Genomic DNA, 17,874 nt, shown 5'->3' on the forward strand with positions numbered 1-17,874 from the left:
TCTTTGAAATTTGCTCTCTAACTACTTATTAAATTGCACTTGGAAAGTTGTTACTTCTATGTAAATATGTTATATTCCACAATAAAAAAGAGAGAGCTGGAGTAGCCATAGTCTATTGGACAAAATAGACTTTAAGTCAAAAGCTGTTACAAGAGACAAAAAAGAACACAATATATTAATAAAACATCAATCCACCAAGAAGAAATAACAATTATAAATACTTATGCACCTAACCATGGTGCCCCAAAATACATGAGGCAAACACTGGCAAAACTGAAGGGAGAAATAGACACCTCCACAATAATAGCTGGAGACTTCAATATACCACTTTCATCAATAGATAGAACATCTAGACAGAAGATCAGTAAGGAAACAGAGAACTTGAATAATATGATACATGAATTAGACTTGGACATATGCAGAACACAACACCACAAAAAACAGCAGGATACACTTTCTTCTCAAGTGAACATGGTTTATTCTCCAGGATAGACCACATATTGGGTCACAAAACAAGACTCAATAAATTTAAAAAGATTGAAATTATGCAAAGCATCCCCTCTGACCACAGTGGAATGACACTGGAAATCAATAACAGGCAGAGAACTGGAAAATCCACAAATATATGGAAATTCAATAACATAATCTTAAACAACCAATGGGTCAGAAAAGACATCTTAAGGGAAACCAGTAACTATCTTGAGATGAATGAAAAAGAGAATACAATACATCAAAACTTATGGGATACCACAAAGGCAATGCTCAGAGGGATATTTATAGCTCTAAATGTTTACATAAGAAAAGAAGAAAGACCTAAAATCAAAGACCTAAGCACATACCTAGAAGAGCAAGAAAAACAACAGGAAACTAACCCAAAAGCAAGCAGAAGGAAATAAATAACAAAGATTAGAGCAGAAATAAATGAAATAGAGAAAAAAATAGACATCATTAACAAAATGATAAAGGACATGTATGAAAACCATGATAAAGGGCATGTATGAAAAATCCAAAAGTTGGTTCTTTGAAAAGATCAATAAACTTGACAAACCTTTAGCTAGACTGACAAAGAAAAAAGAGAGAGGATGCAAATAAATAAAATCAGAAATGTGAGAGAAGACATTACTACTCACCCCACAGAAGATCATAAGAGAATACTATGAATAACTCTATGCCAATAAAGTAGACAACCTAGATGAAATGGACAAATTCCTAGAAACTCACAAACAAACTACACGGACTATAAGAAACAGATCTCAACAGAACAGTAATAAGGAAAGAAAGAGATTGGAACAGTCATGAAAAACCTCCCAACAAAGAAAAGCCTAGGGCCAGATGGCTTCACAAGTAAATTTTGCCAAACACTTCAAGACAAATGAATACCAATCCTGCTCAAACTTTTCCAAAAAATTGAAGAGGAGGGAAAACTTCCTAACTCATTCTATGAGGCCAGCATCACCTTAATAGCAAAGCCACATAAAGATACTACAAGAAAAGAAAATTACAGAATAGTTTCTCTTATGCATATAGATGCAAATATCCTCAACAAAATAATAACAAAGTGAATATAATAGCACATTAAAAGAGTTATACAGCATGATCTTGTGGGATTTATCCCAGGCATGCAAGGTTGTTTCAATATGAGAGTATCGATTAATGTAATACATCAAATTAACAGAATGAAGGGGGAAAATCATGATCATCTCAGTTGATGCACAAAAGGTATTTGACAAAATCCAGCATCCTTTCTTGATAAAAAACAAACAAAAAAAAAAAAAAAACTTAGAAAAATAGGAATAGAAGGAAACTTCCTCAACATGACAAAGGGCATGTATGAAAAACCCATTACTAACATCATATTCAATGGTGAAAAACTGAAAGCATTCCCTCTAAGATCTGGAACAAAACAAGGATGCCCACTGTCACCACTGTTATTCAACAATGTACTGGGAGTTCTAGCCAGAGTAATTAGGCAAGAAAAAGAAATAAAAGGCCTCTAAATAGGAAAGGGAGAAATATAACTTTCACTATTTGCAGATAACATTATCCTATATATAGAAAGTCCTGAAAAATTACTCAAAGCCCCTATGAAGCTTGTTATTGCAAAGGAAAGGCTAAACCTGCTTATAATTGTGCCTAAGAGTCTCCCCTTGAGTGCCTCTTTGTTGCTCAGATGTGGCCCTCTCTCTCTAACTAAGCCACCTTGGCAGGTGATCTCACTGCCCTCCTCCCTACATGGGACCTGACTCCCAGGGATGTAAATCTCCCTGACAACGCAGGATGTGACTCCCATGGAGAAATCTGGACCTGGCATCATGAGATTGAGAACATCTTCTTGACCAAAAGGGGGTTGTGAAATGAAACGAAATAAAGCTTCAGTGGCTGAGAGATTTCAAATGGAGTTGAGAGGTCAATCTGGTGGACATTCTTATACACTACAGAAATAACACTTTTTAGGTTTTAATGTATTGGAATAGCTAGAAGTAAATACCTGAAACTATCAAACTCCAATCCAGTAGCCTTGACTCTTGAAGGCAATTGTATAGCAATGTAGATTACAAGGGGTGATAGTGTGATTGTGGAAACCTTGTGGATCGCACTCTCTTTATCCAGTGTATAGATGGATGAGTAGATAAATGGTGACAAAAACTAAATTAAAAATAGGGTGGGATGGGGGGGATGATTTGGGTGTTCTTTTTTATTTTTATTTTTTATTCTTATTCTGATTCTTTCTGGTATAAGGAAAATGTTTAAAAATAGACTGGGGTGATGAATGCACAACTATATGACAGGACAGAGAACAGGTGATTGTACACCATGGATGATTGTATGGTATGTGAATATCTCTCAATAAAACTGAATCTTTAAAAAATGGTCAAAAGGATAGACATGTATTGAAAGAGGATATACAAATGGCTAAAAAGCACATGAAAAGATGCTCAACATTCTTAGCTATTAGGGAAATGCAAATCATACCCACTAGAATGGCTACTATTATAAAAACTGAAAATTATAAGTGTTGGAAAAGATATGGAGAGATAGGAACACTTATTCACTGCTGATGGGAATGTAGAATGGGGTAGCCTCTGTGGAAGACAGTCTGGCCTTTCCTCAGAAAGCTAAGCATAGAATTACCATATGACCCAGCAATCCCACTTCTAGGTATATACCCCCAAAAATTGAAAGCAGGGACTTCAGCAGATATTTGCACAATAATATTTATAGGGCTATTATTCATAAATGCCAAAAGATGAAAGCAACCCAAGTGTCCATCAACTGATGATGGATTCATACAATGGAATATTATTCAGCTGTAAAAACGAAGTTCTGATACATGCAAAAACATGGATGAACCCTGAAGACATCAGGTTGAGTAAAATAAGCTCAACATAAAAGACAAATATTGTATGATCTCAATGATATGAAACAATTAGAATAAGCAAACTCATAGAGTCACAATCTAGAGTATAGGTTACCAGGGGCCAGTTTGGGGTAGGGAATGGGGAGTTAATGCTTGTGTTGTACAGAGTTTCTATCTGGGTTTACTGTAAAGTTTTGGTAAATAAGGTGGTGATGGTAGTACAACAATGTGAATGTAATTAACAGCTTTGAATTATATATGTGAAGGTAGTTAAAAAGGGAAATTCTAGGTTCTATGTATGTTACTAGAATTAAAATTTTAAAAATAACAACACAGGACTGTACAACACAAGCAGTTATCCCTAAGGTAAATGACGGACTATTGTTCATTATACAGTTATAGTTATTAGTACAACTATAAAAATGTTCTTTCATGACTTGTAACAAATATACCACACTAATGCAAGGTGTTAATAATAGGGTGATATATAGGAACTCTATATTTTATGCATGACTGTTCTATAAACCTACAACTTCTTTCATTTAAGAAAAAAAGGAGAGTTTTAAAAAGTGAAAAGACAACCTGCAGAATGGGAGAAAATATTTGGATACCATATATCTGATAAGGGTTTGGTATCCAGAACATATGAAGAACTTCTACAACTCAACAACAACAAAAAACAAATAACCTAATTTAAAAATGGGCAACGGACCTGAATAGACATTTCTCCAGAGAAGATATGCAGATGGACAATAAGCGCATAAAAAGATGTTCAACATCTTTAGCCATTAGGGAAATGCAAATCAAAGCCACAATCTTTACACCCACTCAAATGGCTACTATTTTAAAAAATGGAAAATAACCATTGGCAAGGATATGGAGAAACAGGAACACTTGAACATTGTGGTGGTGAATGTAAAATGGTGCAGTTGCTGTAGAAAACAGTTTGAGGTTCATCTGAAAGTTACATATAGAATTACCATGACCCAGAAATCCCAAAAACATTGAAAGCAAGGACTTGAACAACTATTTTTACATTGATCATCATAGCAGCATTATTCTCAATTGCCAAAAGTGCCACTGACAGATGGATAAACAAAATGTGGTATATATACAGAATGGAATATTAATCAGCTATAAAAAGGAACAAAGTTTTGATGCTACAACATGGAGGAAACTTGAAGACATCATGTCAAATGAAATAAGTCATACACAAAGCAACAAATATTATATGAACTTGCATATATGAAATAGAATATGAGGGTGGGGCAAGATGGCGGACTGGTGAGCTGTATGTTTTAGTTACTCCTCCAGGAAAGAAGGTAGAAAGCCAGGAACTGCGTGGACTGGACACCACAGAGCAATCTGACTTTGGGCATACTTCATACAACACTCATGAAAACGTGGAACTGCTGAGATCAGCGAAATCTGTAAGTTTTTGTGGCCAGGGGACCCGCACCCCTCCCTGCCAGGCTCTGTCCCGTGGGAGGAGGGGCTGTCAGCTCCGGGAAGGAGAAGGGAGAACTGCAGGGGCAGCCCTTATCGGAAACTCATTCTACTGATCCAAACTCCAACCATAGATAGACTGAGACCAGACACCAGAGAATCTGAGAGCAGCCAGCCCAGCAGAGAGGAGACAGGCATAGAAAAAAACAACACGAAAAACTCCAAAATAAAAGCGGAGGATTTTTGGAGTTCTGGTGAACACAGAAAGCAGAAGGGCAGAGCTCAGGTCCTGAGGCTCATATGCAAATCCCCAAGAAAAGCTGATCTCTCTGCCCTGTGGACCTTTCCTTAATGGCCCTAATTGCTTTGTCTCTTAGCATTTCAATAACCCATTAGATCTCTGAGGAGGGCCGTTTTTGTTTTTTGTTTTTTTTTAATCCTTTTTTCTTTTTCTAAAACAATTACTCTAAGGAGCCCAATACAGAAAGCTTCAAAGACTTGCAATTTGGGCAGGTCAAGACAAGAGCAGAACTAAGAGAGCTCTGAGACAAAACGCAATCATCCAGTGGCTGAGAAAATTCACCGAACACCACAACTTCCCAAGAAAAGGGGGGTGTCCACTCACAGCCATCATCCTGGTGGACAGGAAACACTCCTGCCCATCACCAGTCTCATAGCCCAGAGCTGCCCGAGACAACCCAGTGTGACTGAAGTGCTTCAAATAACAGGCACACACCACAAAACTGGGCGTGGACATTAGCCTTCCCTGCAACCTCAGCTGATTCTCCCAGAGCTGGGAAGGTGGAGCAGTGTGAATTAACAAAGCCCCATTCAGCCATCATTTCAGCAGACTGGGAGCCTCCCTACACAACCCAGCAGCCCAGAACCGCCCTGGGGGGACGGCACTCACCTGTGACATAGCACAGTCATCCCTCAACAGAGGACCAGGGGGTGCACAGCCTGGAAGAGGGGCCCACTTGCAAGTCTCAGGAGCCATACGCCAATACCAAGGACTTGTGGGTCAGTGGCAGAGACAAACTGTGGCAGGACTGAACTGAAGGATTAGATTATTTCAGCAGCTTTAAAACTCCAGGATCACCAGGGAGATTTGATTGTTAGAGCCACCCCCCTCCCTGACTGCCCAGAAATGCCCCATATACAGGGCGGGCAACACCAACTACACACGCAAGCTTGATACACCAATTGGACCCCACAAGACTCACTCCCCCACTCACCACAAAGGCACAGCAGGGGAGAACTGGCTTGTGGAGAACAGGTGGCTCGTGGACGCCACCTGCTGGTTAGTTAGAGAAAGTGTACTCCACGAAGCTGTACATCTGATAAATTAGAGATAAGGACTTCAATTGGTCTACCAATCCTAAAAGAACCCTATCAAGTTCAGAAAATGCCAAGAGGCCAAAAACAACAGAAAATTATAAAGCATATGAAAAAAACGACGATATGGATAACCCAAGCCCAAGCACCCAAATCAAAAGATCAGAAGAGACACAGCACCTAGAGCAGCTACTCAAAGAACTAAAGATGAACAATGAGACCATAGTACGGGATACAAAGGATATCAAGAAGACCCTAGAAGAACATAAAGAAGACATTGCAAGACTAAATAAAAAATAGATGATCTTATGAAATTAAAAAAACTGTTGACCAAATTAAAAAGATTCTGGACACTCATAGTACAAGACTAGAGGAAGTTGAACAACGAATCAGTGACCTGGAAGATGACAGAATGGAAAATGAAGGCATAAAAGAAAGAATGGGGAAAAAAATTGAAAAAATCAAAACGGACCTCAGGGATATGATAGATAATATAAAACGTCAAAATATAAGACTCATTGGTGTTCCAGAAGGGGAAGAAACGGGTAATGATCTAGGAAGAGTATTCAAAGAAACTGTTGGGGAAAACTTCCCAAATCTTCTAAACAACATAAGTACACAAATCATAAATGCTCAGCGAACTCCAAATAGAATAAATCCAAATAAACACACTCCGAGACATATTCTGACCACACTGTCAAACACAGAAGAGAAGGAGCAAGTTCTGAAAGCAGCAATGGAAAAGCAATTCACCACATACAAGGAAACAGCATAAGAACAAGTAGTGACTACTCAGCAGCCACCACGGAGGCGAAAAGGCAGAGGCACGATATATTTAAAATTCTGAGTGAGAAAAATTTCCAACCAAGAATACTTTACCCAGCAAAGCTCTCCTTCAAATTTGAGGGAGAGCTTAAATTTTTCACAGACAAACAAATGCTGAGAGAATTTGCTAACAAGAGACCTGCCCTACTGGAGATACTAAAGGGAGCCCTACAGACAGAGAAACAAAGAAAGGACAGAGAGACTTGGAGAAAGGTTCAGTACTAAAGAGATTCGGTATGGGTACAATAAAGGATATTAACAGAGAGAGGGGAAAACTATGACAAACATAAACCAAAGGATAAGATGGCTGATTCAAGAAATGCCTTCACGGTTATAACGTTGAATGTAAATGGATTAAACTCCCCAATTAAAAGATATAGATTCACAGAATGGATTAAAAAAAATGAACCATCAATATGTTGCATACAAGAGACTCATCTTAGACACAGGGACACAAAGAAATTGAAAGTGAAAGGATGGAAAAAAATATTTCATGCAAGCTACAGCCAAAAGAAAGCAGGTGTAGCAATATTAATCTCAGATAAAATAGACTTTAAATGCAGGGATGTTCTGAGACACAAAGAAGGCCACTACATACTAATAAAAGGGGCAATTCAACAAGAAGAAATAACAATCGTAAATGTCTATGCACCCAATCAAGGTGCCACAAAATACATGAGAGAAACACTGGCAAAACTAAAGGAAGCAATTGATGTTTCCACAACAAATGTGGGAGACTTCAACACAGCACTCTCTCCTATAGATAGATCAACCAGACAGAAGACCAATAAGGAAATTGAAAACCTAAACAATCTGATAAATGAATTAGATTTCACAGACATATACAGGACATTACATCCCAAATCACCAGGATACACATACTTTTCTAGTGCTCACGGAACTTTCTCCAGAACAGATCATATGCTGGGACATAAAACAAGCCTCAATAAATTTAAAAAGATTGAAATTATTCAAAGCACATTCTCTGACCACAATGGAATACAATTAGAAGTCAATAACCATCAGAGACTTAGAAAATTCACAAATACCTGGAGGTTAAACAACACACTCCTAAACAATCAGTGGGTTAAAGAAGAAATAGCAAGAGAAATTGCTAAATATATAGAGACAAATGAAAATGAGAATACAACATACCAAAACCTATGGGATGCAGCAAAAGCAGTGCTAAGGGGGAAATTTATAGCACTAAACACATATATTAAAAAGGAAGAAAGAGCCAAAATTAAAGAACTAATGGATCAACTGCAGAAGCTAGAAAATGAACAGCAAACCAATCCTAAACCAAGTAGAAGAAATAACAAGGATTAAAGCAGAAATAAATGACATAGAGAACAAAAAAACAATAGAGAGGATAAATATCACCCAAAGTTGGTTCTCTGAGAAGATCAACAAGATTGACAAGCCCCTAGCTAGACTGACAAAATCAAAAAGAGAGAAGACCCATATAAACAAAATAATGAATGAAAAAGGTGACATAACTGCAGATCCTGAAGAAATTAAAAAAATTATAAGAGGATACTATGAACAACTGTATGGCAACAAACTGGATAATGTAGAGGAAATGGACAATTTCCTGGATACATATGAACAACCTAGTCTGACCAGAGAAGAAACAGAAGATCTCAACCAACCCATCACAAGCAAAGAGATCCAATCAGTCATCAAAAATCTTCCCACAAATAAATGCCCAGGGCCAGATGGCTTCACAGGGGAATTCTACCAAACTTTCCAGAAAGAACTGACGCCAATCTTACTCAAACTCTTTCAAAACATTGAAGAAAATGGAACACTACGTAACTCATTTTATGAAGCTAACATCAATCTAATATCAAAACCAGGCAAAGATGCTACAAAAAAGGAAAACTACTGGCCAATCTCCCTAATGAATATAGATGCAACAATCCTCATCAAAATACTTGCAAATCGAATCCAAAGACACATTAAAAAAATCATACACCATGACCAAGTGAGGTTCATTCCAGGCATGCAAGGATGGTTCAACATAAGAAAATCAATCAATGTATTACAACACATTAAAAATTCGAAAGGGGAAAATCAAATGATCATCTCAATAGATGCTAAAAAAGCATTTGACAAAATCCAACATCCGTTTTTGATAAAAACACTTCAAAAGGCAGGAATTGAAGGAAACTTCCTCAATATGATGAAGAGCATATATGAAAAACCCACAGCCAGCATAGTACTCAATGGTGAGAGACTGAAAGCCTTCCCTCTAAGATCAGGAACAAGACAAGGATGCCTGCTGTCACCACTGTTATTCAACATTGTGCTGGAAGTGCTAGCCAGGGCAATCCGGCAAGACAAAGAAATAAAAGGCATCCAAATTGGAAAAGAAGAAGTAAAACTGTCATTGTTTGCAGATGATATGATCTTATATCTAGAAAACCCTGAGAAATCGACGATACAGCTACTAGAGCTAATAAACAAATTTAGGAAAGTAGCGGGATACAAGGTTAATGCACATAAGTCAGTAATGTTTCTATATGCTAGAAATGAACAAACTGAAGAGACACTCAAGAAAAAGATACCATTTTCAATAGCAACTAAAAAAATCAAGTACCTAGGAATAAACTTAACCAAAGATGTAAAAGACCTACACAAAGAAAACTACATAACTCTACTAAAAGAGATAGAAGGGGACCTTAAAAGATGGAAAAATATTCCATGTTCATGGATAGGAAGGCTAAATGTCATTAAGATGTCAATTCTACCCAAACTCATCTACAGATTCAATGCAATCCCAATCAAAATCCCAACAACCTGCTTTGCAGACTTGGAAAAGCTAGTTATCAAATTTATTTGGAAAGGGAAGATGCCTCGAATTGCTAAAGACACTCTAAAAAAGAAAAACGAAGTGGGAAGACTTACACTCCCTGACTTTGAAGCTTATTATAAAGCCACAGTTGTCAAAACAGCATGGTACTGGCACAAAGATAGACATATAGATCAATGGAATTGAATTGAGAATTCAGAGATAGACCCTCAGATCTATGGCCGACTGATCTTTGATAAGGCCCCCAAAGTCACTGAACTGGGTCATAATGGTCTTTTCAACAAATGGGGCTGGGAGAGTTGGATATCTATATCCAAAAGAATGAAAGAGGACCCCTACCTCACCCCCACACAAAAATTAACTCAAAATGGATGAAATATCTCAATATAAAAGAAAGTACCATAAAACTCCTAGAAGATAATGTAGGAAAACATCTTCAAGACCTTGTATTAGGCGGACACTTCCTAGACTTTACACCCAAAGCACAAGTAACAAAAGAAAAAATAGATTAATGGGAACTCCTCAAGCTTAGAAGTTTCTGCACCTCAAAGGAATTTCTCAAAAAGGTAAAGAGGAAGCCAACTCAATGGGAAAAAATTTTTGGAAACCATGTATCTGACAAAAGACTGATATCTTGCATATATAAAGAAATCCTACAACTCAATGACAATAGTACAGTCGGCCCAATTATAAAATGGGCAAAAGATATGAAAAGACAGTTCTCTGAAGAGGAAATACAAATGGCCAAGAAACACATGAAAAAATGTTCAGCTTCACTAGCTATTAGAGAGATGCAAATTAAGACCACAATGAGATACCATCTAACACCGGTTAGAATGGCTGCCATTAAACAAACAGGAAACTACAAATGCTGGAGGGGATGTGGAGAAATTGGAACTCTTATTCACTGTTGGTGGGACTGTATAATGGTTCAGCCACTCTGGAAGTCAGTCTGGCAGTTCCTTAGAAAACTAGATATAGAGTTACCATTCGATCCAGCGATTGCACTTCTCGGTATATACCCGGAAGATCGGAAAGCAGTGACATGAACAGATATCTGCACGCCAATGTTCATAGCAGCATTATTCACAATTGCCAAGAGATGGAAACAACCCAAATGTCCTTCAACAGATGAGTGGATAAAGAAAATGTGGCATATACACACGATGGAATACTACACGGCAGTAAGAAGGAACGACCTTGTGAAACATATGACAACATGGATGAACCTTGAAGACATAATGCTGAGCGAAATAAGCCAGGCACAAAAAGAGAAATATTATATGCTACCACTAATGTGAACTTTGAAAAATGTAAAACAAATGGTTTATAATGTAGAATGTACGGGAACTAGCAATAGAGAGCAATTAAGGAAGGGGGAACAATAATCCAAGAAGAACAGATAAGCTATTTAATGTTCTGGGGATGCCCAGGAATGACTATGGTCTGTTAATTTCTGATGGATATAGTAGAAACAAGTTCACAGAAATGTTGCTATATTAGGTAACTTTCTTGGGGTAAAGTAGGAACAGGTTGGAAGTAAAGCAGTTATCTTAGGTTAGTTGTCTTTTTCTTACTCCCTTGTTATGGTCTCCTTGAAATGTTCTTTTATTGTATGTTTTGTTTTGTTTTGTTTGTTTTTTTCATACAGTTGATTTAAAAAGAGGGGAAAGTTAAAAAAAAAAAAAAGAAAAACAAGGAAAAAAATATGTAGTGCCCTCTTGAGGAGCCTGTGGAGAATGCAGGGGTATTGGCGTACCCCACCTCCCTGGTTGCTAACATGACCACAGACATAGGGGACTGGTGGTTTGATGGGTTGAGCCCTCTACCATAGGTTTTACCCTTGGGAAGACGGTTGCTGCAAATGAAAGGCTAGGCCTCCCTATAATTGTGCCTAAGAGCCTCCTCCCGAATGCCTCTTTGTTGCTCAGATGTGGCCCTCTCTCTCTAGCTAAGCCAACTTGAAAGGTGAAATCACTGCCCTCCCCACTACGTGGGATCAGACACCCAGGGGAGTGAATCTCCCTGGCAACGTGGAATATGACTCCCGGGGGGGAATGTAGACCTGGCATCGTGGGACGGAGAACATCTTCTTGACCAAAAGGGGGATGTGAAAGGAAATGAAATAAGCTTCAGTGGCAGACAGATTCCAAGAGGAGCTGAGAGGTCACTCTGGTGGGCACTCTTACGCACACTTTAGACAACCCTTTTTAGGTTCCAAAGAATTGGGGTAGCTGGTGGTGGATACCTGAAACTATCAAACTACAACCCAGAACCCATGAATCTTGAAGACAATTGTATAAAAATGTAGCTTATGAGGGGTGACAATGGGATTGGGAAAGCCATAAGGACCACACTCCACTGTGTCTAGTTTATGGATGGATGAGTAGAAAAATAGGGGAAGGAAACAAACAAACAAACAGACAAAGGTACCCAGTGTTCTTTTTTACTTCAATTGCTCTTTTTCACTCTAATTATTATTCTTGTTATTTTTGTGTGTGTGCTAATGAAGGTGTCAGGGATTGATTTAGGTGATGAATGTACAACTATGTAATGGTACTGTGAACAATCGAATGTACGATTTGTTTTGTATGACTGCGTGGTATGTGAATATATCTCAATAAAATGAAGATTAAAAAAAAAGAAACAGAATATGAAAATTCATAGAATCGGAAATTAGATGGGGAGTTCGTTGCTTAATTGGTACAGGATTTCGTTTGGGGTGATGGAAAATTTGGGTAATGGATGTTGATGGTAGCACAAGACTGAATGTAATTAACACAACTGAATTGTATACTTGAAAGTGATTAAGTGGGAATTTTTATGTTGTATATCATAACATCATAAATTTTTTAAAATTCAGGAAAAAAAACACATTTTATTATGCTTTTCTTTTACCTCAACCATTTGAACGCGTCCATAGTACAGCCGGTCTGGACGTGGGCTGTTTGTATCCTCATAGACTATTGACATTTGCTGACCCTGTTAAAGATTTTTAAAAAAAGAATTCTTTATGCTTTTGTTAGGATGTTTTCAGGTTTATAATTGATCTAAGAACAAATTTCTATGGATCTGCATTATGTGGAATACCTGACTCTAAAAACTAGTTCAGAAATTTACTGATTGGTTAAAGGATTCGTGATATAGAAATGGAATAATAATACCTAATACAGTTTATTTTCACAAAAAGTAAACCAGGAAAATTCCCTTGACTGAAAGTAGCTACATAGATGAGGAAAAAATTGTCATGCTTTTCAGTAAATGCACGTGATGGTATTTCCATTACTGCTTACAGGATTGGATTATGATAAAAAGAACAAGCTTTGACAGGTGGTTTAGTGATGAGTGCTGGGTAGGGCAGGGGGTTGGCACGGCCTGACTGTGCAGCCTGCAACCCCAGGGAACTGCAGAGATGGCAGCAGGGAGGGAGGAATTAGCCCTGCAGCTCTCACCCTGCGGGGATCCAGCTTGCATGCTCTCTGTCTCTTCCACTTTCGCTGGCTCCCCCATCCAATCCTCTCCTCCCTGCCCCCCTTCCCAAACACTCGAGTGACTTCTTACAGACTCTTAACAGAGAATAAAGGGATGGTTAGCGTCCACCATCAGCACCTCACCCCAAACACTCAGACCAAAGCCCCAGCTTGCCCATTGTAGCACCAAACCCTAAAGGGTTCCATTCATTAGGGCCAGTGTTTTAAACAGTTTTATCTGGGCTCACAAATCATTTAAAGCCTCAATCAAAGAAACACGCCTCATTGGCTCTTAATTACAGGGGTCTGGAACAAAGCAGCAAAGTAAATGTTTCATAAGCCTAAATTATTTTCCATGTTTGAAGGTAAAATTAAGAAGAAATGTTGGTCATTACCTCTCAGAGAACTCCAATTGTTTGAATAATAAATTCCTTGGCAGTGAAAAAAAAATGGTATACTAAAGGCCTGAACTACAGGATGCTCTGCAAAAATATGAAACTGAAATTTAGCACTGCCATAACAGTATTTTTACTATGTAGCTATTTTTCCTTAGACTCTAATTCTAAAAGTTCTTTTGAGTTTGAAAAGCAATTCAGTAGTACCACTAAAAGCAAACACACAGCAGCCCAGTGCCTGAATACAAATACCTACCAAGAATGCGAGGCCCTTAGCTGGGAGGAGGTATGTGAGACTTGCTGGACCCTGTTTTACAGTGAGTGACCACAGAAACCCCTTCAGGAACTTGTAACTGCATCCCATAATCAAAGCACATAAACCAGAAATACAATCAGGCTCAGGAAATGGAACCCCAAGCTATGTTCAATGCACTTTGCATTGTAGGGTATACAAAACAGGATGTGATGTCATACCTGTGCTCAGGGAATTTTCTACATTGCAGTTCTGGATTGTGTGCCTGGCACATAACACGTGAATGTCATTTTTCATCTTGAAAACCAAAGTGTCTCCCCACTGTCTATGTAAAGTCAGATTCCTTATAATCACATAAGGTGCCCTCCTTCCCACCCTTCCAGGCTTGTTTGTGATGATTCGGCACACACCGATAATACAGTCAAGTGTTTCTGGTCTTGCCTTGAGCACCGTCTCCTGCCCAGCCCACGGCCACGGTATTTCCTGCCCCTGGAAGGGTGTTTCTTTGCTCATACCCATTCTTAAAGGCACAGGTCAAAATTAACCTGCTCCATGAAGACTTCTGAGGGCCTCTCAGACTTTGTAATCATCCCCCTAGTAGAACTCTCAAACACGTACTATTAGGTGGATTGTAGTTTTTCATATTTCTCTTATCTCGCCTATGAGATTACACTCTTTTATTGTCCTTTTCAGGGCCCAGCAATGTGGCCTTCCACATTGGAAGGCTCAAAAACATTTGTTAAACTAAACTGAAAGAAAGAACCATATAAAAATGTTTAACACAAGGCAGTAACTTATGAGAAGCAAGGGTGAAATACAGTTGAGTACTTTGGGAGGAGACAAGCAAGAAGCCACTGGGGGCTGGGACGGTCCAGGGAAGCAGGATCCTGAGGAGATGCTCTAACTTTTAGTTCCTACAAAATATTCTGAGTTAATACAAACTTCTCGTATGCCACTTATCAAGATGTCCTAAAACTTGATCAGCACCAACACTAACCCCTTCGCCCTTTCCTGCCATTTGGATGGTATTCTGATACCTACAGTGAGCTGTACATCTGGCTTCTTTTCCAGAAGAACCATGTCACTGGGCAAGCCAAAGGATTTGGCTTGATAAGTGAGGAAGCCACCATAGGAGGAAACCTAAAATTGAATTAATAGGATCAATAGCACAAGCATTAGAAAAGATTATGTCAACATTAACCCATAAAAAAGTACATAGGCATATAACCTCTAGAAAAATACAGAATGAACCTGTATACAGTTGATACAGTTATCTCCAGACAATGGGATTAAGGATGGTACTTTAACTTTCTACTTTATTCCATTTTACATCATTCGAACTATTTAACATGAACATATTGCTTTTAATAAGCATAAAAGATACTTCTATTACAAGAAAAACAATACTCACACACAAATCAGATCCCTTTTTTCTAATATGACTACTAAACCAAAATGTTTATTTAAACCAAAGCTAGTCTAAGAAATCTAGACTACTGGTTTCTTATTTAACTAAGAGAATTGGTTAATATCTATCAGTTGCAAAATGGACCTCTAAAAATAAATTTTTGAAAAATTGCTCTGAAAGTAGACGGTGAATAGTCACTAAATTATAATGAATTCAACAGGGTACATAAACTGTGTTTGACTACTCCATCAGGTATACAGACCTTCTCTCAATGTCTTATAAGTAGCATGATGGTGGTGGGGATGGGGAGGTGAACAGTCATAGTTTTCTGAAAGCAATTTTACCTGTGGCCCTAATACCTCCTACCCTTAAAGCAAAGACCAATCAAGAAGGAAGGAATGACCAAGGGGTGGAAGAAAGGGGATGGGAATCAGAGGTAATGTCACCTCCAGAGCAGGCAGGACAAAAAAACCTTTACTGGAAAATGCAAATATCCTGGAGCAGGTAAGGAGAAGAACATTTTTGGGCTCCCAATTTGCAGAAAATTTTCCCCGTATTTCTAACTAGACAAAGCTTTGCAAGGCTATGCTCTTAGAGTCTGGAAGTATTCCAAGGTAACATCTTGAATAAACTTATTGTGATTAAGTTTTGCCATCTCAATGGGCTGAAGTGGTTTTCAAAATATGTCCACAAATTCTTTGATACTTTTGCCTTCAAGAGGTGGAACTTAATCACTCTCCCTTTGAGTATGGGTGGACTTACTGACTCACTTCTAATGAACAGAAAAAGGAAGAAGTGAGGGTATGTCATTTCCAAAATTAGATTATAAAAGGATTGCAACTTCTATTTTAGGAATGCGTGGTCTCTCTCTGGGCACTTGCTTTGGGGGAAGCTGGCTGCCATGTCATGAAGACTCTCAGGCAGCCTATGGAGCATCCCACATGATGAGGGACTGAGGCCTCCAGCCAACAGCCAGCAAGGAACAGAGCCACGTGAGGGAGCTTAGAAGCAGATCCCCACCCCAATTCCAGGTGAGTGCAGATGGCTGACATCTTGACTACAACCTCATGAGAGAACTCAGCCAGAGCAACCCAATGAGGCTGCTCCTGGATTCCTGGTCCACAGAAACTGTGCTAGATAATAAATTTTGTTGCTTTGGGGGTAACTGTTACACCATAATAGGTAACTTATAGTTGGGCTCACAATGTAGAGGTGAATATGGGTACTAAGTGAGGGAGAAGTGAATCTGAGAGGCACAACCTTCACCATTCAAATGTCAAACAGCAGCGTCCTTCAGCCAGAAAACAGAATTAAGTACCTATGGTTGACAAAGCCCTAATATTCAGCCATTCTAAATGTGAGAAGATGGCATCACCTGAGCCAGGAAACCCATCACCATCAAAAGTTCTACCCTTGCTAAGCAGACATGTCACCTGATGATGTTCCTAAGTGAGCCCAACATTTCTGTCCTCATCGAATGAGTGGAGACAGCCAGGCTCTGGAATACTAATTTATACAGCACAGGAGAGCAAATAATTTATAAGCTCCCAGAGGAATGTCTATGGAAATGCAAATGATTCTGCTTGGGAAAGCTGAGCTGCCGCTGGATCCTGTGCTTCTTTTAATAAGCTTATGAATCACTGTTCAGCTTTTGTTTTTCTGACAAGGAGCCTTCCTTCCGTTTTAAAACAAAGAATTCTTAGCATTGGCATTTAAAAGTGTACATGTCCCATTTGCAACAAATATTACTTAACATGGTTATTTCTTTGGAGGAAAATTCTTTGGCATTAAGTAAAAATCAAGAAAAACATCAGGCACTGGGCATGATTTCATTTGCTGGTGAATTAAAGCTTGAAGCATACACAAAGCTGTCTCTAAGCTCCTATGGCAGGAGGCAGGGTCTTTCTTTTCTAAATGTTTAGTTAACTTAATTTATGAAATTTTTGTAACTTGAACTTTTTGATGCTTGTTTCCAAGCACCCCATAAATGATGATCATGCAATGATAGAGAAGGCCCACAGGTCTCAGAAGGACGAGAGGACTTGATTACCTTGTCCCCCAGATAGGAGGGAGGAGCAACCCAGGTCAGGCTGTGGACAGTGGAGGGCAGCTCCTGGATGTCTGCAACCACGCTGTTGCTGCCTGGGTTGAAGGAGACGGGGATGTCCCCTCCATCTGCCGTCTCCAGGCGCCAGCCCATCATAGCCACAAACTGGAACACAAAAGCATGGCATGGAAACATTTGGCTGTGGCTTCTTTGGTGATGTTACATATCGTAGAAAGAGACCTATAGCAGCCACCTTGCTTGCAAAGGTTTTCTTTATGTGTCTCCTCTTGGGCCTCCTCTCAGACTTCTGTGCAAAAGCCCTTGCTTCATCACTGCCCCATCTGATTTAGTTCAACTAGGAGTTCTCAGAGGGCAAGATGATCTATGCACACATGATTTATCATTGTATCCCAGCATGCATCTTGGCTCTTAGCATTTAGTAGGTGCCCAATGAATATTTGGATAACAAACAAGTGTACGAATAACAACTAGGACTGAGGACACATTTTAATGGTGAGTTCC

General features: G+C 38.9%; 1 protein-coding gene across 2 annotated transcripts in view; it reads right to left on the minus strand.

Moving 5' to 3' along the window:
* LAMA3 (laminin subunit alpha 3) overlaps positions 1–17,874 on the minus strand; it is a 289,773-nt gene that overhangs the window by 99,429 nt on the left and 172,470 nt on the right. For both annotated transcript variants that reach the window (XM_037806378.1, XM_037806379.1), the window contains 3 exons: positions 17,356–17,517; positions 14,939–15,037; positions 12,678–12,761 (listed from right to left, as the gene is read on the minus strand). In XM_037806378.1, the coding sequence (XP_037662306.1) occupies positions 12,678–12,761; positions 14,939–15,037; positions 17,356–17,517 (345 nt within the window). The remainder of the gene's footprint in view (positions 1–12,677; positions 12,762–14,938; positions 15,038–17,355; positions 17,518–17,874) is intronic.

This window comes from Choloepus didactylus, chromosome 16 (assembly GCF_015220235.1).
Source record: "Choloepus didactylus isolate mChoDid1 chromosome 16, mChoDid1.pri, whole genome shotgun sequence".
NCBI lineage: Eukaryota > Metazoa > Chordata > Mammalia > Pilosa > Megalonychidae > Choloepus > Choloepus didactylus.